We start from the raw sequence: 23,970 nt of genomic DNA on the forward strand, positions 1-23,970 counted from the left end.
ACATTTGGAGTCTTGCTTTATGGGATAAATATTAATTCATAAGAAAGTAAAATAAATTTAAATATTTTTCAGCTTCTAGTATGGTCAAATCATAAAGGGTACCTGCTCTGCTATAATATATTAAGGAAAATATACGTAATGATTTGTCTTTAAAATGACTAGAATTTCATCAAGGTTAAAGCTTATATAAATTCAGTCTTATATAATGTATATGCTTTCTGAGTAAAACTAATGTGGAGCCATTATTTGACTGATGCTATCACAAATTACCAGATGGAGAGAGGCACTTTATAAAACAGATTTGGCTAACCTACATTTGCTTGCAAAGGGATGTCAAAGTTTTTTGGAAAGATCTAGCCAGGTATTACAGCTCCCCATATACCTTGACTGATAGACTTTGTCAGTTGGAAATGTCATTCTTTTTGATTGAGTTGACACTTTGAGAAGAACACACATGGAGCTTTCAGAGGAAGGGAATTCTGGACAGATCAAAAAGTCCTGGCAATCAACCTGGTGACACGTGCCATGGCTGGATTACATTAAAGGCCTACTGTAGATGTTTTTGTAGCAACATGATTATCTCTGTACCACAAACTGTGTGACTTAAAACAGAAATGTATTATCTCATGGTTCTGGAGGCCGAAGTCTGAAATCAAGGTATTGGCAATTTGGTTCCTTAAGGCTCTGAGGGAGAATATATTCTTTATACTTCTGCTTTGCTTTTGTTGGTTGCTTGGCATTCCTTGGCTTTTAGACACATCACTCCAATTTCTGTCTTCATCTTCACATGGTGCTTCCCTTTTGTATTCACACAGCCTTTTTATAAGGACACCAGTTGTTGGATTTAGAGCCCTCCTTATCCAGTATGACCTCATCTTAATGAAACTAATTACATCTGTAAAGACTCTCTTTCAAATAAGTTCACATTCTGAAGTTCCAGGTAGACATGAATTTTAGGGGGAAACTATTTAATCTATTATATCTTCCAAGCCATTTACTCTCAGAAACATCAGTATAATTCATCACAACATAATGCTAATGAGACCCCAGGTGCATGTTTCATTCCAGGTACTGGGCAAGTCATTTTAACTGGTTCTAAGCTGACAGCAATAAACCTTCCTTGGATTTTTTTTTCCAGTTAATCAAAAAAGGAACTCAGCAAGAACTTGGATGGAATAGTACAAATCTACCCCTAAAGGCTACAAAAGAACTCATAGTACATGCCTATCTGATGGTTTGGTTAGTAAGGTTATTTTCTTCTATAAAGCCTGAGACACAGTGGTACACATAAGAAGGTTATTGATGGCAAAGGTGATTGGATCACGAAGCATGTTATAAATCATGACACTAAGATTTCTTTTTGAGAAATGGACAATAAAATGCCTTCTCTGGCTACCATTCTATTGCTGGATGACCCAAATTTTGACACTTTGCTTTTTATTTTGCTATGAAAGTTGGTGAACTATCAACTTATTTTTATTGGCTCGTGCATGTGTGCTAAAGATGAAAATGACTAATAACAGTTTGAGTTTGTACAGAACTTTCTTTCTGAAACCTTTTATTTTTGGCGGGTGCGTGGGAGCATAGAGGGAAATACATGACATCAAACAGAATTTCAGCAAAGAACCAACAACTCCAGTCATACATTTTTATGCATTTAGATAATTTTCGATATGAATGTTTAGAAACATTTTACCTAAGCTAATTTATAGATGTGTGTCACATGGCTTTTTATTTTACTACATATTTTTGGTTTTATTTTTATTTGTTGATATCCCACATGTTCTATTCGAGATTTAATGTGGCTTACAAAATTAATACACTAAAAAAGGTAAAATGAAAGCCAACAAAACAACCCCATTACTGGAAAGGACGTTGGACAGAGTCCACTTTGACGTGTGTGTGTTTTGCTGGCGCCCTCTTTTGTTAGGGAAAATTGGCAGTACAGCACCAAACCGTAAGAGTCTATATTCTGCCTAATTTAGTAATTCCACTTTTAGGAATTTATCTTAAGAAAATAATTAAGGGAGAGGGCAGATGTTTAACTGTGTAGCTAAGTTGCACTGTTGTTTATAATGGCAAAGAATTGAAAACATTTAAACATGCAGCAGTGGACAAATTGCTTAAATTGTATATCCATTTTGTAAATATGTACAATTGTTTAGAATGATGTTGTAGAATAGTATGAAGTTCTATTGAAGATGTTCAATATACTATTAAATTCAGAAAGCATAGTATAAAATGTTATGTATAAAATGAGCCACTTTCAGAGATGCATATACATGCATGGGGAAATGCCAAAATATTAAGAACTAAAAATGAGTGGTGAAAGGACAGATCATTTTTATTTTCTTCTTTCTTCTTGTATTTATTTTACACATTTTATATAGTGAATATTTATTATATTTGTGAAGAGAAAACAAGCTTTTTAAAGTAGCTAATGAGTATAATGGAAAAATGAAAAGGAAAATTAAAATGAACCTTGCTATAAGGTTACTTCTCAAAATGTGTGCAATAAGATTCTGTAGAGATGGGACATACATTTTGCTCTAGGTTTACAAAAGCCAATGGAAAGAGGGAAACAGAATCAGCTATGGTATCTGTAAGATATTAAGTATCTATAAGAAAAATTTGTTGGTTAATAACTTAAAAGTATATATAATGGCTGATTTTACTGGGCTTTTCCCTACAAGTGGGATGAAAACAAAATGCCAAAGTCCAAAAGAAAGTTAAACATCAGTTATTAATCCCCTTTTATAGAAAGGGTAGCCATAAAGTTTAGAAACACAAACAATACTATTTTATTTTTTTACAGATTTAGATTAAGTAAGTTGCTATATATCAGCTTCATAGATGAAACCCTGGATTACTTCTTCTGGAGTGTGCTAAAGGTTGTGGATGAAAAAAGGGGGTTCTTTGCAAAGTAACCTCACAGGATGATCTGATCATAAGTTCCTAACTGGGCAGGTCATGTTGGGAGTCATGCCCTAGGCATACATGTATCTTCTTTACTAAAAGGCTTATTTTTGCCTGAAGTGAGTCGAATCCTGTCCACTGTTTCCGTGCATCTAGGTTAACACGCCTTTAAAATACTCCCTTTTAGATCCCTCCTTCTAATACCTTGACCCATCCTTTCGAACACCTCCTTCTGAAACGTGCAGGAGGTAATCCTCCTTGCTTTCTCTCACTTCTCGTAATTTTCCTTATCTTCCCTCCTTAATCTCAAATGCATAAAAGAAACTGCAAACTTATTCTCTAAAACATTTTTCTCAGTCTGTTGAAATCTTGCTTCCAGGCGTATCCTCTGATTGATTCAAATAAGCTCTTATAAAAATTCTTTACAAGTTTGGATGTTCTTTACGTTGACAAGGTACAGATTTAATAAAACCAGAGGGAGAAATCAACCAAGGTAACACATTGCAGAAGTTTCTGCTAGAATTAGGGAAAATGTCCTATTCATGCACCTCACTCGTTGCAACATGAACTATGCATTGCTACAAGAAATAACACATTTAACGTATCATGTAATGTCATCAAACATATTAGTGTTAAAACAACAAATCATTTATTATGCATATTTGCCTGTGTTTCCAGAATTTATGGGCAACCTATAAAGTTAATATTGTTATATCTATGCCCTTTAAAAATTCCGTAGGCTCACTTTAGCTTTTCTATGATATAATAACATTCTTGAAATTTCATTTGACAAAGATTATGTCAAATATCAAAGAAGGGGTTTTTTCATTGTGATGATTCTATTTTGATTTGACACAAGTAAACTTCTGAAGAATTTGGGGGTTTTGCATCTGGCAGGATAAAACAGCTGTCTGATTTTTGGCAATTAAAATATGAGCACACTGTGCAGCTACACAATCACAGACATGCTCTTTGCTGCATTTCCTAAGTACTTATTTTGTCGGTGTAGTCATAGTGATAGATTAGAGGCCATTTACAAGAGTGTAAGTTTTAAGACCCTTCCTCCTAAATATTTTAGCATGTATAGCATTAACTAGGAAAAAAAAAAAAAGCTTTATGGAAAATGTCAATTCCCACAGGCTTTATTGCATGCATTCTTCAGGAACAAATTAATGCTCACCCTAAAGGCTTTCTTAGGAAATGCTCAATCATCCAATCTTATTAACATTAATTAATTTGAACATAAATGATATTTAAGGTAAGGTGCTTGCGCTTCATCCAAATGGCTTGAAAGAAAAAAAAATGAAAGCTTACACTATGAAGTTTCAAGAAGAACAAAGGAATAGTCATAATGGCTATAAGTGCTTTGTAGTCAGGAATGATGCTTCTTGTCCAGCAACACTACATATAGGAGGCATTCAATAAATCAATAATTACTTGATTGATGGCAATATTGATTTAACATAATTTTCTTCCAAGATATTTTTCACATTAATAAATTAATGCTGTGTGTTATAGTTTTCAATGTTTTGATAATTTACATTGGATAAACTGTATTAAACAATCAAAAACAGTGAAAAATGTTTTTTTCGAGAGGAGAAAAAAAATGGAGTAGATGATAGAGACTCTGTTCATCCCTCTGGCGACCAAATCAAAGTTGTGATGGAAACAAGGAGCAGCAGCGAGGAAAAATTGCCTGGGATGAACAAACCATACAACTAAGGAGATATCCAAGAAATCACCCTACAACGGGAGGACATAGGATTGGGTGAGGACACGGGGCTGCTGGGTCTCAAGCGGCTGAGTGAGACAGGCTATGGCAGCAGCAGAAACCTCTTAAAGGGGCCGCGTCTGTAAGCAGATTTTCACGGTGATGGAGCTGCTCGCTCTGAGCACCAGTACTGATTTGGTTGCGTGCAGTGGGCACCAGGGAGACATTGTCGGAGTGAGGGCCAAGGAGAGACTCATTGGTACAGAAGTGCTGGTGGTATCCATTGTTCACTGTTGAGCCCTCCCCGCTTTCAGTGCTCCTGACACATCGCTGCCATAGCCCTGATGTCATCAAACTGGATAACAGAGGTCCCTCCGCCCAGAGGATTCCCTGAAACCCCGCCTCTCCCAACTCATGGCCCCACCCAAGACACATCCAGGTATATCTTCAGCAAGTCAGGTGCTCCTTGCTGAGACTCACACTGGAGGCAGCTGGCCTCGTTTTCTGGTGTGGTCTTTTGAGGCAACTATAAGCACAGCATCTGTGGATTGCTTGCTGAATCTTAACAGGTGGCCCCGGAGAGGCAGAGGCTTGGGCTAAATTTGGCCTGCAGCTGAACCCCTCTCAGGACTGTGCCACTGGACACCTACTTCACAAATCCACACTAATAAGACCAGGAGACTTAGGAATTTTGCTTAGTATATAGAAACAGACATGGAGAGACAGCCAAAATGGGAAGACAAAGAAGCAGAAACCATATGAGAGAAGAGAACAGAGATCCAGATATAATGGAGTCAAGTAATCTAACAGATGCAGAGTTCAAAACATAGGTTATATAGATGCTCAATAAACTTTTGTGAAGTGTAGAGAACTCTATAAAAGAGATAAAAAACATAAAAATGGAAATAGAAATTATAAAAGGGAACGTCTGAAATGGAGAACACATTATCTGAGATGAGAAGTATATTAAATGGAATAAACAAAGGAATAAACAAAGTGAATAAAGAAGAGGATCAAATGCTTTATCTAGAGGATGGGAAAGCCAAGGTCACGCAAGCAGAACAGCAAGAGATAAGATGCCAAGACTATAAAAATAATTTAAGAAGAATATGAGACACTATTAAGGGTGCAAATATCCGTCTGATCAGTGTAACTGAAGAAAATCAAGATGTTAAACAGCTGTTTGAAGAAATAATGATGGAAGACTTCCCTAACCTGGTGGAGGAAATGGACATAAAACCCCAGGAAGTTCAGCGAATTCCAAAAATCAGTGCTCTAAAGAGGCCCACACCAAGGAATGTCATAATTAAAATTCCAAAGGTTAAATACAAAGAAAGAATATTAAAAGCAGCAAGGGAACAACAGATAGTTACTTATATGGGAACGCCCATAAGACTGGCAGCTGATTTCTCAAAAGAAACTATGCAGGACAAAAGGGCTTGGCAAAAAATATTCGACAGGATGAAGACCTAGGATATACAACAAGCAAAGCTATCATTTAGAATTGAAGGACAGATAAAGAGCTTTCCAGACAAAAATAAGCTAAAGGAATTTATCACCACCAAGCCAGTATTACAGGAAATGTTGGAGGGACTTTAAGAAGAAAAACCATGTATCAAAAACAGGAATAAAGAATGGTAACGACTACGTTCCTATCAATAAGTACCTTAAATGGAAAAGAATTAAGTGCTCCAACCAAAAGATAGAGTGGCTAAAAGATAAGAAAACAAGACCCCTACATATGAAAAGGAAGGGGATGGAAAAAGATATTGCTTTGATGGACCTAGAAGGTATATAAGTCGGACAGAAAGATAAACACTATATGATTTTACTTATATGCGGGATCTAAGGAATAAAAAGAACAAACTAATCAAAAACAGACTCACAAATATAGTAGATAATTTGGTGACAGACAGAGCGGGGTTTGGGGGGCTGGGAGAATGGGGTGAAGGGTTAAAAAAGTACAAATTAGTAGCCGATGAATGGTCATGGGGATGGGGAGCACAGCATAGAGAATGCAGTTAGCATTAATACATTGGCTAGGTAGAGGGCTAAGGGAGGGAGGGAGCAATTTGAGGAATCATTTTTATGAACTATATAGATGTCTAACCAATGTACTGTATACTTGAAACTAATTAAAATAAAATATACATTTCAAAATAAGTTGCAAACATCAGTACCCTTCCTCATGAATAATTTAGCATGTACAGCATTAACTAGAGCTCAATTTTATTTATTTTTTGGGGGGGCTAAATCTTTTATTTTTAACATAAATGTTTTTCTCTCATAAAATTTATGGTTAGCAACTATATAGTCCTTGGTATGATTATCTGATTGTTTCCCTCCGCCTTCAAGAGACTGTGCTGTCTTGCTCATCAAAGTATCCACAGGGCCTGACATTATAGTAGATGGTCGATACATGGTATATTTGTAAGGGAACATATAGTAAGTCAGAAAGAAATGAATGCAAGAAAGAGCTATAGAAGTGTAAAGAAAAATGAAATCTTGGCTTTCTCAAACCACTTTAAATATCTGCTATCATGATTTGTTGGTGCCATTTTAGTAAGTAGAGCAGGACCTGTTGCTGAGGAAATTGCCAGTTTATGTTGACTCAATTAAGAAAATAAAATGAAGGACTGCGAGAATCTTTACTGATTATATATGAATAAGTTCCCAGGGTTCTGGCGGTTTAATTGGTAAAGAAGCTTATAGTACTTTATTTGTAGTTTAGACTGCAAATCCACCTCCAGGCTTGCGTCTTTGATAACTACCCTTTTCCTCAAGATGAAAATTTATATGAAAAACACTTGAGCCATAGACCAGATATATTTACTCAATGCAGACTGATAACAAACCTCATATTTGACACACAAAAATAGAATCCATTTGTCTCCTTAGTAACCCCCTTCCTATCATGACTCCTTTTGGGCTATTCTCTCAGTTCTTTTTGGTGATACCATCTCTAAATCAATTTAATTTTAGACTGTAATAAAAGACTAAAAAGCAATTATTTGAGCAAAAGGTGCTGCAGCCTGGGAGACACAGATTTAGGTAGCAACTTAAATTATGTTCCATTGAGACAAAGGGAAGACCATCTTTTATAGAGAAAGTGACCACCCAAATCCCAATTTTATGCAAATGAAGTTTCCAAATTGTGCAGTTCTGATTGGTATAGATGCACACAAGGATATAATTTGTGTAGTTCTGATGGGAGGATGCATGTCTCAGTCTGTTGATAGAAAGATGAAACCAGGGTTTTCCTGCAGTGGTTGATTCAGGTGACCTGGTAAACAAGCAGAGCAGAGTGCTGGGGAAGCCGAGTTCAGTTTGAGGCTCTTCCTGCTATACAGAACATGTGAGAAGTCCCTATCAACAAATAGCCGCCAGACTCTTATTCATAAAATTTTGGCTCTCAATAGACCATGAGGAGTCGATCTCAGTAGAGAAATTCCTTCTGGGGGGTTTACATCAAATGAATCTTCTCAAGATTCACATGTCTTTGTGAGAGACCTGGATTTTGTGAAACTGCCACCCCTCTGGAGTATAAAAGAATTGTGTTATAATATTGTCTCCAGTATTTCTAAAGGCATCCAGCATGATTGAAACTGAAAAGGTTGTAATTATTTTCTTAGATGGTCTAAGCTTCCAGGTAACTGAGATTTTGCTTTCTTACCTCTCTTATCTCAGGAGCATTTGACAACTTTTCTTATGTCACTGAGAGTTCATATGACAGCTAACAGTGCCCCATCTCCAGTATATACCACTCCTCAAAACTTTTTTCTGTTTGGCCAGTCTGTTCCATTCTCAGAGCAGGAAATTGCAGGCCTGACCTGATTTAAATGTCCTTGGGAAGAATCTGGCCTCAAAGGATCCCGGTTCAAATGTCAGGTTACAGAAATTCTTCCACTAGGAAAGTCATTCCTTTCTGTTAAAGTAGTACTTGCCCAGTGTTCTGCTTCTGTGTTTCAAATTGAAGGGTAGAAGAGGGACAGCAGATACAAGAAGTCACCTTTGTGAAAATGTTTTCTTCAAAACATTTTCTGAGGATTGGAAAAGGACCAGGTGGGGAACTCTGAAAGCATTAGCACTGTGACCTTGGGGAGGAGGAGGAAGCTCTGAGATTCAGTGCCCAGAGGACAAACTTCTTTATCTATTAGTAGGTTTTACACCACATAGTGTCTTTCGGGTGATAAGATTTAAGATCTGCTCAGTGACTTCTTTTCATCCCCCCCTAGCCACAACCCTGTAATCCTAAGTCCTTGCTTCTGCAGCGCCGCTCTCCTCTTAGACCCCCAACTCTCCGGGAGGGCCATGGCAGCGCCTGTGGCTGCATGCGACCTCCTTCCTACTTCTCCCACCTCGCAGTCCAGTTTTCGCCTCGCGCTTCTTTCAGTCCTTCCAAGACGAGTGAAACAGAAGACTCTTCCACCGTGGAATAAAACACGTAACAACTCACTCCCAACTCTTACCCTCTAGTTTTTTCTCTCCTATGCCCAAGGCTTTTGGTCACCTCTGCATATATAAGACCTAGAGCCCAGAACCCGAAAACCAACCGTTGACCAGCCCCGCTGGCTTCTCCACAACTGAAAAGCAATCTTATTCTGGTGCCAACGCTCTGTGTCTAGCAGTCAGATCTTGGCCGACAAGCGCCCGCGCCGCTGTCCCATCGCCCCGCCCGCAGGTCCTGTCACCTCGGGCTGCCCCCGCCTCCCTCCCTGGCCTGGGCCTCTCCCCTCCGCCCTCCCGCAGACCCCGCCGCCCCGCCCCCAGCTCCGCCGCGGCCGCCATTGGTGCCGGCCTGCCCCAGAAGGGCGCCCATTGGCCGGGCGGGAAGTCATTTACCGGCGCATTCCGCCGCCCGCAGGCTCGCGGGGAAACTTCCTTATTATTGTGACGCCGAAAACGGAGAAACCCAGAGCTGGACCAGAGAGGCTGTCACAGTCGGAATCCCGAGCGGTGGTTCGGCGGCTGCCAAGGTGAGTGGGCAGGGGCCGGGGTTCCAGGGAGGAGGGGACCGCGCGGCCGCCGCGTTCTGCGGGCCACCGCTCTCAGCGCGCGGCTCTCGGCGGGGCCGCTGCGGCTGCAGGGCGCTTCCAACGACGAGCTGGGGCCGGGCGCGCCGGCAGGTCGGGGCGCGGCGCACGCAGTGTCTGCGGGGCGCCCCTCGGCCTTGCGTGCGCCTCCTTGGAGTTCTCGGGGCTTAACCTCTGCTCAAGAGCCCCCGCGCCTGGAAAGGCCGGAAGCCCCTTTAAAAATGGGAGCGCCCCCCACCCCGACTCGGCTGCCCGCAGTCCAGTAGGAATTGCGACGCTTAAAGTCAAAAAAGATCCTCCCCTTCCTCCTCGCCTGCCCCTATTTAAATTCCGGGGCTCCGGAGACACCCTGGCGGTGAGGGGCACGGACGCTTCCCCGCGAAATGGGAGCCGGCGAGGCCTCAGCGTTTGGGGAACCCCGGCAGCCACGAGGAGTTTGCGCTGGGGACGCGGGACTCGGCGTCCGCAATGACAACGCTGATGGGGCAGCGGCGCCCGGCACCACCCCTCTCGCGGAGGCCGCCCCCGGCTCACCTCACCGGAGTCCGCCTCTTGGGTGGAGCCGGGGAAAGGGTGTGTGTGGACACGTGTGTGTGCGAGTGTGTGTGCGTGCGCGCATGCAGGCACGTAAGTACGCGGACCGGCGCGGGGGTGGCAGGAGCAGGGACTTTGCAGGTGGCACTTTGAGTCATTCGTAAATGTGGAATGGGCAAACCAGGACAACTGACAGCAGAGCATGTGTAACCTGAAACAGATGATCTGGGGAGTGCTATAGAGACAGCATCTAAAGCAACTATGCCTTGATTCTAGGTATATGCACCGTGGGCTCCGAGGAATATGTATTTGAACTTTGCTTTTGGTATCTCGCAGTTTCTGGCTGTTTTCTGATTTTATGTTACTTTACCTTTTAAATCAGCCCCATTAGGAAGTACCTTAAATTCAGGGCGAAGCCTTCCGGGAGTTTGCTTGTATTCGTTACACACGGAATGCTTTAGGAAAGACGATACCAGAGCTCTCTTCCATTTTTTGTGTGTTTTCTGGCTCTTTCCATAAATAGAAAGCCATTTCTAGAACCTTTCATTTGATGACTTGATAACATAAAGTGAGCTGATTTTTAACTCCGGACTGAAGAGAAAGAAAAGTGAAATAAAATGAGAATTAACAGCCTTTTTAAATGCAGTGACTTTAGAGAGGGTTATTTTGTTTCAGTAGGCGGATTACTGTGATGCTCTATCCTTTTGTATTTTCCTTTACCTTGGGAGAAGGGGAATGACATTATAAATCAGAAAAGGGGAGTAATATATTTAAAACCCTTTTAAAGCAAAATAGATGAATTACATATCATTTACACCACATTGAAGTTGAGAAACTTCTAGAGAAAATGTTCAGGAATCAAGGAGGAAGGTTTGAAACCTCTTTGGAGAAACTCTTCTTTTGGCCTGGGGGGTGTGGGGGAAGGAAACAATCGATGAGCATGCAGTTTTATTTGTTCAGTATGAAGTTGGGTTTTTATTTTTAAAAAAATCTAAAATGTTTCAAATGATGTGGTTGGAGCCATTGGTTATAGCATTTCATTCTGAGTAACAGATTTAAATTTCTTAAGATTTGCATAATAATTAAAAACATTTTTTAATACAGCAAGTCGTACCCTTACTGGAGATATAAGATAGTTTTGCTTCAGTTCAGAAATAAAAGTAATATTCTCCAAAGCGAATAGGTTTTTCTACATAAAGTAGAAATAAAGTTATTATAAAAATATCTTTAAATCATGCAGGACTTTTTCTTTTGAGAGACTTAAGTTGCCTCTCTGTCTCACCTTGTTTTGCATGAAAGAGGATGTGGTGATAAGGAGGAAGGAAAGATATACCAGAAAGACTTCAAAGCAGTGGTAGCAAAATAAGCTGTATTATGTGTGGTACATAGAAAACATAAGAGAAAATAGATAAAATTGAGTTATTTTTTAGAATTTTTTAAACCTAGATGCGAGGTTTAAAAATAATTTTATTTTTATGTATATTACAGATGCCAGGAAGTTTTTAAGGTGCTATCTGTGTCTCTAGATCATGTTTAGAAGTGATACCTCCATAGTTGGTTAGAGGTTATCTTATTGGTATTTAACCAAAACTCCTGTTTTGAGATACAATGTTTGGGGAATATTCGAGCTTGCATAATTTAAAGATATTCTTATTTTCAGAATTTTACTTCTCATTTTGTTTTCAATAACATGAAAGCACTTTCTAGAGTTTTATACTAAAGTTAATTATTATTTTTCTTTAACATGCAGATCTGCAAGTTGAGGTGGAACCATTCTGGCTTCTAGTACAAATGCCAAGTGTGTGATCTGTGGTAAGTTACTTAATTTCTCTGAATCTCATTTTGTACATGAAGATAATATCTAACTTATAGAAGTGATATTCAGCAAGATAATATATGTAAAGAACTCAGGTTAGTAAAGCTACCTAGAGAGGGATCTTAACAAATCCTTAATGACTTTCATTAGTGAAGAGAACCAGGTGAGCCCAGGAGGTAGTAGACCTAATTTCCCGTCTCTGCTTCAACCACTTCTCAGAGGACCAAAGTTACTTGACCATGGAAAGCCTCAGCTACCATTAAAATGAGGTTAGGAATGTTAAGACTCTTGACTAGAGGTTATATTAAATGGACTTTTAAGGTCTTTTTAATAAGATGATCCCTTTGATGATGTAACTCTGCCCCCTTTAGATGTTTTATACATTTAGAAATAGTACTTGCTGTTGTCAGGGGCATGGTGCTTCTGTGAACCAAGAAGTGAACATCTCTTGCTAACATAGGTTCTTATTTCCCATAAATATTGCCAGTGATTCAGCTAACTTACTGAATGCAACATCTTTAAACATTTATTTTGAAAATTGGAGAAGGGGTGTGGCTTGGCTTAGTTTTATTTGAGAGATAGTATAGTGCCATGTTTAAGAACATGGACTTTGGAGTCTGGTAGATGAGGTTGGAATCCTGCCTTTGCCACTTGGTTTCCATTTCAGCTACTTACTTACATGTTCTTGGGCAAGTGACCTAATCTTGCTAAACCTTGAGGTTATTGTAAAGAACAAATTAAATAATCTAGGTAAAGTTTTTAGCACAGACTCCATGCAGTAATAGTAAATATTACTTTTTCTTTATTTAGCAACTATTTATTGAGCTCCTCCAGTGTGCCAGACACTATCCTAGTCTCTAGGGATAGAGAATGAACAAAAGAGCATGTTAAATCCTTCAATTCTAGCTTTGAGAAACTTCCACTATTTAATGACAGCTTTGACTGTAAAAGGCATTCTACTTTCAGATCTGCTAAAATGTGGTGAGGAGAGAGTGCATTTTAGAATGGAGCAAGTAATCACTACACAGGAAATGTTTGTTTAACATTCCTCGGGGGAAAAAAACTTAAATTCAGATTGTGGAGTTCTGGTTTTGTCATATTTGGGTTCAGTTCATTAGGCACTTATTACTTATTAAGCATCTACTGTACTCCTGTATTATGCTGGAAACTGGAAATACAAAGATGAGTAAACCTGGTCCCCTCTATGGAGGGGCTCGCAGTCTGAGCATAGATGGGGAACTAGTGGATGAGGTGCAAGAAGCAATGATCTTATACTTTTCATTTTCTTTTATTGTGAAGTATTTGTATCATAAAATAATATATTTAATATATATGCTAAGAAACAGCAATAAAAGGACAGAAGCAGGACATCAGCTATGCTATTAAAGTTCACTCTATACTCTTTCCAGAATGCGCTCTCCATCTCTGCTGCCCCCATAATGATTACCTTGTATTTCATATTGATTTTTTTTTTTTTCGTCGTAGTTTTAGCACCACTTATATTTTTATCTCCAAATACTTGTTATACCTGTGTTTGGACTTCATAAAAATGCATCATACTCTGAATTCTTCTGTGACTTTCCGCACAACACTGCTTTTAAGATTTAGCTCCACCGATGCTAAATCTTAGATGGAGTTCATTTATTTTTCCCTGTTGTACAGTATTCTATGGTATGCATGTGCTGCAGTTTATTCATTTTATTATGGATGGACATTTGAGTTTTTGTTTTGTTTCACACAATCCTAAAATGAACATTCTTATGTATATATCATGACATATATTCTTGAGTTTCTTATTGCATTGTACAGTAAGATAGCCACTCGCCGCATATGGCCACTTACATTAAAATTAAAATTAAATAAATTTAAAATTTCAGTTTATCAGTTGGACATTAGCCACATTTCAGATGCTCAGGAGCCACATGTGGCGAGTGGCTACCGTATTGGACAGTGCAGATATGTAACATTTTCATCATCACAGAAAGTTCTGTTTCCAGATTTTATCCATCTTTATATCTCCAGTTCTCAGGACAGTGCAGAGCATTGTAGATGCTGGATAAGTTAGATAGTGCTGGTCATATGCCTGGGAGTGAAATTATCTTGCTGTGGGGTATTCACATCTTCATCTCCACTGGGTAATGCCCACCTGTTTTTCTCAAAGTGGTTATGCCGATTTATGCTCCCACCAGCTGTGTGGAAGAGTCCTGGTTGCTCTATATTCTTGATTTGGCACTGTGAGACTTTTCAGTTCTGGCCAGCCTGGGCAGGTATTTTTGAGGGCAGCCCACAGCTTATGCAAACAGCAGAAAGATCATTCTTCTAGTTTCACAAAGCCCAGCATAGGTAGTGAAGAAGGCCTTACCTGTACGGGATCATCAGGGTGGGGTAGGAATGTTTCCCGGGTTGGCTCCAAGGGTCACATGACCAAAGTACAGCTGAAGTGAAGGAGAGAGGGAAAATAGTGAGAAGTGGATTCACATTTTGAAAAATTCTCTTTCCCTTCTGTGCCATTTCTGCCTATGGTAGTAAAATTTTTGACAATAAAGCATGTCATTAGAATGAATCTTTGTTCCTGTATTTAATTCTGCAGGGAGTTTGGCTCCAAATTTATTTAAAGCTTGAATTTAGAGCGTGCCTGCAGAGTACTGAAGCCTTAGACATTGCCTTTCCTGCTGTTGAAAAAGACCCCCCTTGCCCCACATACCATTCAGGTAATGGCTTCTAAGCTTATTTGAAAGGAAGCTTATCTCTATTATAAATGAGATTAGAAGTCCTGCGCGAGTGTTATTTAGGTTTCAGTGACTTTCAAACAAAGGAATACGAATCAGTCGTTAGGCTGCTGTGTGCAAAGTTTGATTAATAAGACAAAGTTTAGGAATTGCTGCTTGTCTTTTTGCATTCAACTCACTAGGACTGATAAAAAGAGATTTGTCTATCCCCTTGCCTTTCCCAGAATTTAAAAGAAAAAACATGCAAAAAAACTCCTAGCAACCTCATATCCCCTTCATGAAAGTTATGACAGGTGGTAGTAGTGCTGCTTTCTGCAGTGCAGGTTTGTTGAAATATAAGTTAATGCTAACCACAGGAAGAAAGGATTCACACCCCTTTTTTCCCCACCCCCAGCGTCTTTTTGGGACCTGTTTGCTGAGGTCTCAGAGAAGAGCACTGGGAATAGGAGTAACAGTGACCACAGCAGCTGACATTTATTGGTCACTTATACTGTATGTCAGGTAACATGCTAAGCACTCTTTGCATGCATTCTGTCATTTGTCCCCACAGCCATGTCATTCTTTCTCCCACTTTAGATCCAGGAAACAGGCTTAGACTGGTTAAATATTTTTCCCAGGGTTTTACAGCTAGCATGTGGTTAATTCAGGGCTTGAACTTTAGTCCTTTTGACTCTTAAGCCCTGCTAAGATTATCCTGCATCTTTTGCCAAAAATTGATGAGAAGAGGGACTGGGAAAAGTACTAGGTGTGACATCGAGGGAACAGAACATCTGTCTTTCTTCCTCTTGTTTTGTGATGGGGAAATAAGAGGCAAGAAATGGAAGGGCTGGGACTGAGGTGGCGTGGGACAGCTGAGGTGGCTGGTGTAGGTGCTGAGCCAGAGTGTAGTTATTTATTCTCCTACAATACCTTTCATAATTGTGTGTTTTAAAGGGAAATAAAAGATTTTACTCCTTTAAAGCGAGAGAAAGACAGCAAGTGAGGAAAAATGTGTGGCAGGTCCTGGGATATAAAATGCCAAGTGGTGAAGAACATTGCTGAAGCTGGATCTTTAAATTCATAGATACTAGTAGCTACTAGATTTGGGAGTTCCACCAAAGTGTCCTTTTAAAGGAAAACTGTATTAATGGCTGACTTCTCTTCAATGTGTTGAACTTTTCTCCTGAAAGCTAGGTGATGCCTCCTGCTGTGGTTTTGGCAGAGTGTCATGATGACCTAGACCAGATTTCCTATTAGGGTTAATAATCCATTCATAGCTTATTTGTGGTTGCCATTCATTTACTTCTCTTTGTTACTTGAAGAGTTCTGTTACTATAACTCAGGTGGGAAGGATTTTGAACAATAGTTCTCTATGTCTTTTTTCATAAGTGGTTTCTACTAGTCAGTTCATGATGAGACCATACTTCAGGCTGCTTACTCAGGCTTGTAGTTGGCCACATCTCCCAGAATGCAGCTGATTCTCAAGTTTGCTAAACAAACTTATAAGAAGTTGATAGATCCAGGATGCCGAATTAATAATGAGAAGTAGAAGTGCCAATACATACAATCATGCTCTGGCCACCGGTCATGGTGTAGGATCTGCCTTGGAAACCAAGTTACTTAAGGTTGCTTATTAATCATGAAATCTGAGCAAGGCGAGCGGCTGGGGCAATTTAATGCCTAATTTATTATTAGACAGTACATCAGCTCAATGCTTGGGGACCATTTTAAACAGCAGAATTACAAATAAAAAATATAAAAATGTGAATAACCTGGCACTAAATAGATTGTATGTACGAAGACCTCTTGTTTACAGTATGAGAGTTGAAACAGGAAGGCAGAGAGCATCATCTTCTTCGGCTAAAGCTGGGAACATGTGCATAGGTGATTCAAAATTTTCACCTTTCCGTCATGTCTGGGAATGACTGCAGAAATGCTCAGAACATTGATTTTGGAGTTAAAAATAAATTTTAGTGAGTAGGCAAATTCACAAGTATGGAATTTGCAAATAATGAAGAACAACTTTACTTAGGAAAAGTGGAGGTGGTGGTGCTGGCACCAGGCAAGAGGGAATCCATGGCTCAATCAACATCACTGGAAGTCTGTCTCTTGTTTTTGAACCTCAAGGGCTGGCAGCTTCCTAATGTCTTGCAGGTATGCTCTATGTGGCAGGGAAGGCAGCTTCCAGTAGCTTCAGTTACCCATTCTTTCATCAGAGCTCCATGGAACTTAGTGGGGAAGGACTCTGCCTCAGCTGGCAGTGTGAACCTATCCTTGCACCAGTCACAAAGGCTGAGGAGTGGTTTTCTCTGATTGGTTTTATATGGGTCCTGTGTGTGGCTTAGGGGGGTGGTGTCCTCTGACTAGCTTGGCCAGGATCATGCTCACCCTTGTGCAAGAGGGGGTACAGTTTGTTACAAGACAATGAGGGACTTGGGGAGAGATATTAGATAGACAAAAAAAGCAGTCGATAACAATCTTGAGTAATTTTTTAAAACTAACCTTCATTCTTCAGAAAGGTCGCTACCATATTGAGTTGCAGCTTTCTATTAAGTGCATTTCAGTCATGGCCTCTACATGTCCCCTCACCCTCCCTCCCCCCGGCCCCCACCTTTTATTGATAAGTAGTGTTCCATCGTAAAAATATACTGCAGTCTGTTTATCCATGCTCCCGTTGATGGACATTTGGGTTGTTGCCATTTTTGTTTAGTATGAATAAATCTGCTGTGAGCATCTTTTATAGATCTTTGTAGAGACATACAATCATAGCTTCTTGAAACCATAATTTTAGACACATTGTCCTTGGCTGGTTAAGGGGATGGCTTTAATGCTACAGCTGCCTAATCTCATCCCTTATCTCTTAATTATGACTAGTTTCACTCTCAGAGGGTGATTTTTTTTTTTTTTTTTAAGATTTCCAGGACATTTTGTATTATGTACTGACCACAATTTAGTCATTCTGCAAGTATTTTTTTGTGTTTTTGCTTCTGTAGGTTAGGGGTCCCCAACCCCCGGGCTGTGGACCAGTACTGGTCAGTGGCATGTTAGGAACTGGGCCGCACAGCAGGAGGTGAGTGGGCGGTTAGAGAAGTTTCATCTGTATTTGCAGCCTGTCCTCAGCACTAGCATCACCACCTTAACTCCAACTCAGATCATCAGGCATTAGATTCTCTGGTGCCAAAAAAGTTGGGGACCACTGCTATAGGTGACATAAATCTACTTGGGCGGCAGTGTAGCCCACTGGAAAAGACTGGACATTGGCATCAGGCCTAGATTCATAGCCTGGTTCTGGCTCCTTCTGGCTGTGTGACTTTAGGCATTCTTAATCCGAGCCTTGCTTTTTCTGAAAATGAGGCTAAAAATATGGCATAGGGTTGGTATGAAGATGAAATGAGATAATGATATAATGCTTATCACAGTGATTGGGTATATAGTAAGCCCTATGATGTCGCTTATATAATTGCTGGTAGGAAATATAAGACAAAGTCATGAAACATCAAAAATGAAGGAAGACATTAGTGTGGATACAGCAGTTTAGCAAATTGGGAAAATTTAATTATGAAAAGGTTATGTGATTTTGCCAGTCTTTTTCATTTTAATTTTATTTCTCCTCTCTTTGCAGTTAATTCAAAGAATAACATTGTAGCTTATTTTTAAATTTAATTTTATTTTTTGGTTCTAGAATCTTGACAAGGAATAACAAAACAGTCTTAAGCAGAACTTGCTGGTTAAGACAGCAAATTAGGATTAGTTTTGTATTTTATTCTGAGTCTTTTCATGCCTTTCTTGAAAGAGTTCAAAGAGTAAATCAGATAGTATTACCATAGGTAGCTAAGGAATGTTCCATTATATGGAAACACCACATTTTGTTCATCCATTCATCCACTGATGGACAATTGGCTTATTTCCACCTTCTGGTTTTATAAATAGTGCTGCTATGAACAGTGTATACAAGTTTTTGTGTAGAAATATGTTTGCTTTTTTTTCTCTCTCTAAATTTTTTAAGATTTGTTTTTCAATTACAGTTGATCTACAATATTATATTAGTTTCAGGTATACAACGTAGCAATTTGACATTTATATACCCTAGGAAGTGATCACCCTGATGATAAGTCTAGTACCCCCCCGAAACCTTACATAGTGATTACAATGTTGATTATATTCTCTATACTGTACTTGATACCCCATGAGTATTTTTAATAATTAGTGGTTTGTACTTCTTAATCCCTTTTACCTTTTTCACCTCCCTCCACGCCCCCCCAACCTCTCTCCCATTCGGCAACCATCAATTTATTCTTTGTATCTATGAGTTTGTTTCTTTTTTATTTGTTCATTTATTTTGTTTTTAGATTCTACATATAAGTAAAATCATATGATATTTGTTTTTCTCTGTCAGTTTGCAGTTCTCTTGGATATATACCTAGCAGTTCAATTGCTGGATCTTATGTAACTCTATGTTTAGCCTTTTGAGGAACTGCCAGACTGTTTTCCAAAGCACCTGTGCCATTTTACATTCCTACCAGCATTGTAGGAGGACTCCACTTACTCCACATCCTCATCGACACTTGTTATTATGTCTTTGTTGATTATATCCATCCTAGTGGATGTGAACTGGTAGAGAGAGATGAAATTTATGTCTTCGTATGAAAGGGAAGCATGAATTTTTAAAAATATAGTGAAACCTTGGGCTAGAGTCAGCAGTAGTCAATTAGCTAAAAGTTGATTGAGTACCTGATAAATTAAAGAGGTGTATACACTGTGGTCTCTGTTTAAAGTGATTAAAATCTGTCTGAGGTGTTAAGTTATAAGAATGTCTCTAATCAGGACAATATAGTGCAGCGGTCCCCAGCCTTTTGGGCACCAGAGACTGGTGCTCCTGTGAGAATCTAATGCCTGATGATCTGAGGTGGAGCTGAGGCGGTTGATGCTGTCACTGAGGAGAGGCTGCAAATAGAGATGGAGTTTCACCTGCTCACCAGCTGTTCACCTCCTGCTGTGCAGCCCACTTGCTAATAGACCACCTACTGATACCCGTCTGCGCCAGGGGTTGGGGACCCCTGATATAGTGGATGTATCAGAGCGATGCAGGCTGACTGTGGCTGGAATGGTCTCTAGAGGCTCTCAGGTAGGAAGTGAAGCTCGACTCAGATCCATAAGGATGTGTAAGAGGGCATGGCAGAGAAGATCACATTTTTTCCCTCCATTTCTCATTTTTGTTTTGAGTAGTGAATACTATCCGAGCTAACAATAGGCCGCCGCCTACAGGTGTTAATTTGTTAAAATGTTTTTGAAAATTAAATAAGCAGAAAACTTGAAAAGTGCAATGAGAAAGGACAAGGTGAAGTCATGAGGGTAATTTCAAAACTGTTATTACCATAATGGTTTGAAAATTGTTTCAGCAAGTCTCCTGTACTGAGTTCCTCATCAGGGATCTGAAAACCACATTCTGTCTATGTTCACCGTTCTTTCACACACACAAAATTTGTTTAGAAATGTTTTTTAAACTCTTATTAACACACAAAAACAGCATTATTATCACATAATTACTTTAAACAGTATTAATATGTATTCTTTTGATATGCAATGTATCTGAAGAAAATTAATTAATATTAATTTTTTAAAAAATTGATTATATTTATTACTGTAATTTTCTCTGACCTATTTTTTTAAATTTTTTCCTTTTTTTTTTTTCACACAAAACTCTCTTCTAGGCTGCATGAGTCCCTGAAGGATAAGAACAATGTTATGCTGGGGATATTGGTCTCTGGGCCAACCTGGGATCAGCACCAACCTGCGAGGGATTGTGGCCGAGCCACAGGTGTGTGGATTTATATCAGACAGAAGCGTCAAGGAAGTGGCCTGTGGAGGAAACCACTCCGTGTTCCTGCTGGAGGATGGGGAGGTTTACACATGCGGTTTGAATACCAAGGGGCAGCTGGGCCATGAGAGGGAAGGAAACAAGCCAGGTGAGTGCACCTCATCCACCTTGGTGACTGGTGGAAAGGCAGAGGAACGGGGTTGGCGGGGAGCACTGGTGGATGTTCCTTACCAAGTGTTGATCTTTTAGGGAGGCCCTTTGAATGGTATAAGGATCCCCCTCTGTTTGGAATCTCTGCGTCTAATTTAAACCTTTTGATAGAAAACCAGACTTCCTTTTTCACCTTATTAGATATTACCAGGGAGGAGAAGTCGACTAATTAGTTTTGAGTTAAAGAAATAGATTTTCTCCAGTAATTGAATGCTAAGACTTATGATCATTTTGTGAATAGGTAATCCTCATACAATCAATGTCAGAAGCATTTTCTCCTAATTTTTCCTTCTTTTTATTTATTTCTGCAACATGCTTTTGTTAAGCATTTTGGGCTAAGCACTGTACTTGGTGTTATGAGTAGAAAGTGAATGAGAGAGAGAGAGATGATGTGGCTCCAGGGAGCCCGTGTGGAAGGACTTGTTAGGTAAGTTGAAGAGTGTGCTGGGGAGTATGAGGGAGAGCGGATTTAGTCTACCTTTGAGAGTCGCGTAGGAAGCAGGAGTAGGAAGAGAGAGAGAGAGAGAGAGAGAGAGAGAGAATGTGAGAGAGAATGTGAGAGAGAATGTGAGAGAGAATGTGAGAGAGAATGTGAGAGAGAATGTGAGAGTGAGAGAGTGTGAGTGAGAGAGAGTGAGTGAGAGAATATGGTAGGAACACCAAGCTTATTGCCCACACCTGAGTGTACCCAGTGATAAAGGCGTGGGTCTGATGGCGCAGTCCTTGTTCAGGGAATGTTGAATAGTGTGGTGAGAGGTAGTGAGAGAGGATGAGCTGGAAAGGTAGGGGCTAATTAGATTCCTTAAGTTTTAGTGTCTTTCATTTATTTATAACGTGCTGTGTGTATTTAAAGATTATTGGTTTGCATTTTTTTCTTCCCACTTTTTCTGTTTAAAGAATCTAAGTTTGACCTTCAGTGTATGTATATGTAGCGTAGATCTTTGAGGTTCTGTCTCAGTCTTGGATTTCAGCTCTGTTTGGAATAGTGGTGATGATATTTAAATGAGTCTCGTTTTGGAGAGAAATGATAAGGTAGGGTCTTAAATTGTGTATTTAATGATGTATTTGTCATGCTAGCATGGGCATGTGCTATTTTCTTTGTTACTTGCTGTCTTTTTTTATTCATTCCAAATCTAATCAAGATACTGAAGCTTCGTTAAAGAACAGCCTTGATGGTTTTTCAAGGTGATTTTATTCTCTTGTATTCATTTAGGCAAGTCAGTTTGGTGTCAAAATGAGCTAATTTTTTTGTGTGACACTGTGTCTCTCTTTTCTCATATTTATTCCCTCCCATAGCAAGTGGCTGTGTCCCATAGTTCCCCTGCCCAAACATCAGTATTAATTTGTCATCATTGATTTTTCTGTTGACCACTTGATGAAAGGCTATTTGTAAGCAGATTTATGAAGTGCGTGAAGTATGATATATGGGCTTTCCCCCCATTCTTTGCCTCCAGGTTCCCTCATGGGAGCCCTCCTCGAGACACCCCAGCAGGCCTGCTCACTAAGATTCTAGCCCAGGGGTTTTTTTGACCTGTGGGCCCAGGACTCCTGGGATTTCAAGGAAGGGATTGTTAGCATGTTCCATATGTATACCTTTATATGTGCAATGCACTTGATACTACAGGTTTCCAAATGTAATAGATCATGTTCATTAAAATAAAAATTCAATTAAGAATGCCACCAATTCATAAATGGAGTTAACAAATCCTATTCATTATGTTTTACAAATTAATATAATACAAAAGTATAATATAGAACTATTATGGAGGTGACAGGAAGCTTTTTACTTTTAAAAATGGTTTTAATATTAGAAAATATTAAAAACCAAGGTTTTCTTTCCTCCCGTTAAAACTCACTTGTGTCTTACGTGAAGCTTCTAGTCTTGCTCTGTTTCCCTGGGCGAGAGCCAGTATCTAACAACTAATGTCTACAGAGAGGTTAATGGCAGGTCACAGCCCAGCAGCATGCTCCTTCCTTCCGGAATGTCGACATTCCACCAGAACTTAGAGACACGTAAGGCCCACTTCACACCAATGATCCTTGAAGGACTTGTATTCACCCTGGCTAGCTTTTGAAGGGACTGTTTTGGGGACCAGGAGATCTTTCTGTTACTTCTGCAGAGCCAACATGGTCAGAGTGAACTCTGGAGTCAGACAAACCTAGTGGAGTGGAAGCATCACTTGTCTCTGATTCTGTATTTCCGAGCCTCACTTTCCCTTCCTGTAAAAAGAGGAGACTTCCTGTTCTAGCGTAGGTCTTGATGGAGTAGATTCAAATGGTAAAGAAGATTCCGCAAAGCTGCCTGTAACCTGGAAATGTTGCCCTTCTGTTTTCCCTGCAACTCTCTGCCTTCTGCAGGCGGCCCCCCTGCAGATCCCATTGCTCAGGGTGCCTTATTGCATACCTTTGTCTTAGAACCTGGTGGGGAGAGGATTCAACCTAGGGTGGCAAGTGAGAAAGGAAACAAAATCCTTGCAGTCCAAAAATGGCTTAGATCTGTGGAAGCACCATGGTGAATACATCCGAGTGCAATCTGAAATTCTTTCAGTGGAGCCTCCTGACATAGCTCCATGGAGCTAGTGGTGGCTCGTTTGTGGGCCTCTGGGAATGAGGAGCAGCTGCTCTGCTTCTCCTGTATGCTGGGTCAGGTCAGTGCCTCTGTCAGCCTGTAGCCGTTCCCTGTAGGCAGGTTTATGACTGAAAGAGAGTTGACCTAGAGGTATGCCAAGAAGGCCACAGAATTCAGCAGATTCAACCACAGAGTCCAGCCCATGCTTGTAATCTGATTTTGGCATAAACAAGGTTCTAATGTAAATTGCAATAGATTCCAGAAATTTCTGTTGCTGGTTAAGCAGTCTGTTAATTATAAACTCCATAGCAGCTGCGGAATAGTACCTCTCTGAATGGAAAGATTATGTGGGTGGGCACTTCCCTGTGTTTTTAACTTTTCCATTGGTAGGTGTGTTCTATATCTGGGTACCATTTGGGTTTATTTTAATGAGTGGGAAAAAGACAAAGAGCTTGTTTTCTATATGTGCTCATTTAGAACTGTGACCTGGAGAGCTTCTAGGCATGGTAGGGAAGTTGGTGACAGACCCTGTTTCAGGTAGCCTGTGCTGGCCCTGGCCCACAGGAATCTACCCCCAGGCAACCCCTGAGGTATTTTGGGAGGGCGCTTGGTAGAAGAAGGCCACCTCCCCAGAGAGGATGTTTCTGGGGATAAT

General features: G+C 40.0%; 1 protein-coding gene across 11 annotated transcripts in view; it reads left to right on the forward strand.

The window, feature by feature from the left end:
- HERC3 (HECT and RLD domain containing E3 ubiquitin protein ligase 3) overlaps positions 1-23,970 on the forward strand; it is a 118,538-nt gene that overhangs the window by 11,292 nt on the left and 83,276 nt on the right. Inside the window, exons 1-6 of one of the 11 annotated variants that reach the window (XM_039845690.1) lie at positions 9,492-9,603; positions 11,945-12,006; positions 14,601-14,721; positions 15,134-15,240; positions 16,751-16,872; positions 20,430-20,684. In XM_039845690.1, coding sequence (XP_039701624.1) covers positions 20,459-20,684 — 226 coding nt within the window. In that variant the 5' untranslated portion in view covers positions 9,492-9,603; positions 11,945-12,006; positions 14,601-14,721; ... (1 more) ...; positions 16,751-16,872; positions 20,430-20,458. Of the gene's footprint in view, positions 1-9,474; positions 9,604-10,304; positions 10,471-11,944; positions 12,007-14,600; positions 14,722-15,133; positions 15,241-16,750; positions 16,873-20,429; positions 20,685-23,970 lie in introns of those variants that run through there. The other 10 variants (XM_039845684.1, XM_039845689.1, XM_039845683.1 and 7 more) reach the window with 10 other exon arrangements.

The sequence above is a fragment of the Pteropus medius genome, unplaced genomic scaffold, assembly GCF_902729225.1.
Source record: "Pteropus medius unplaced genomic scaffold, Ma_sr-lr_union100, whole genome shotgun sequence".
Taxonomy (NCBI): Eukaryota; Metazoa; Chordata; class Mammalia; order Chiroptera; family Pteropodidae; genus Pteropus; species Pteropus medius.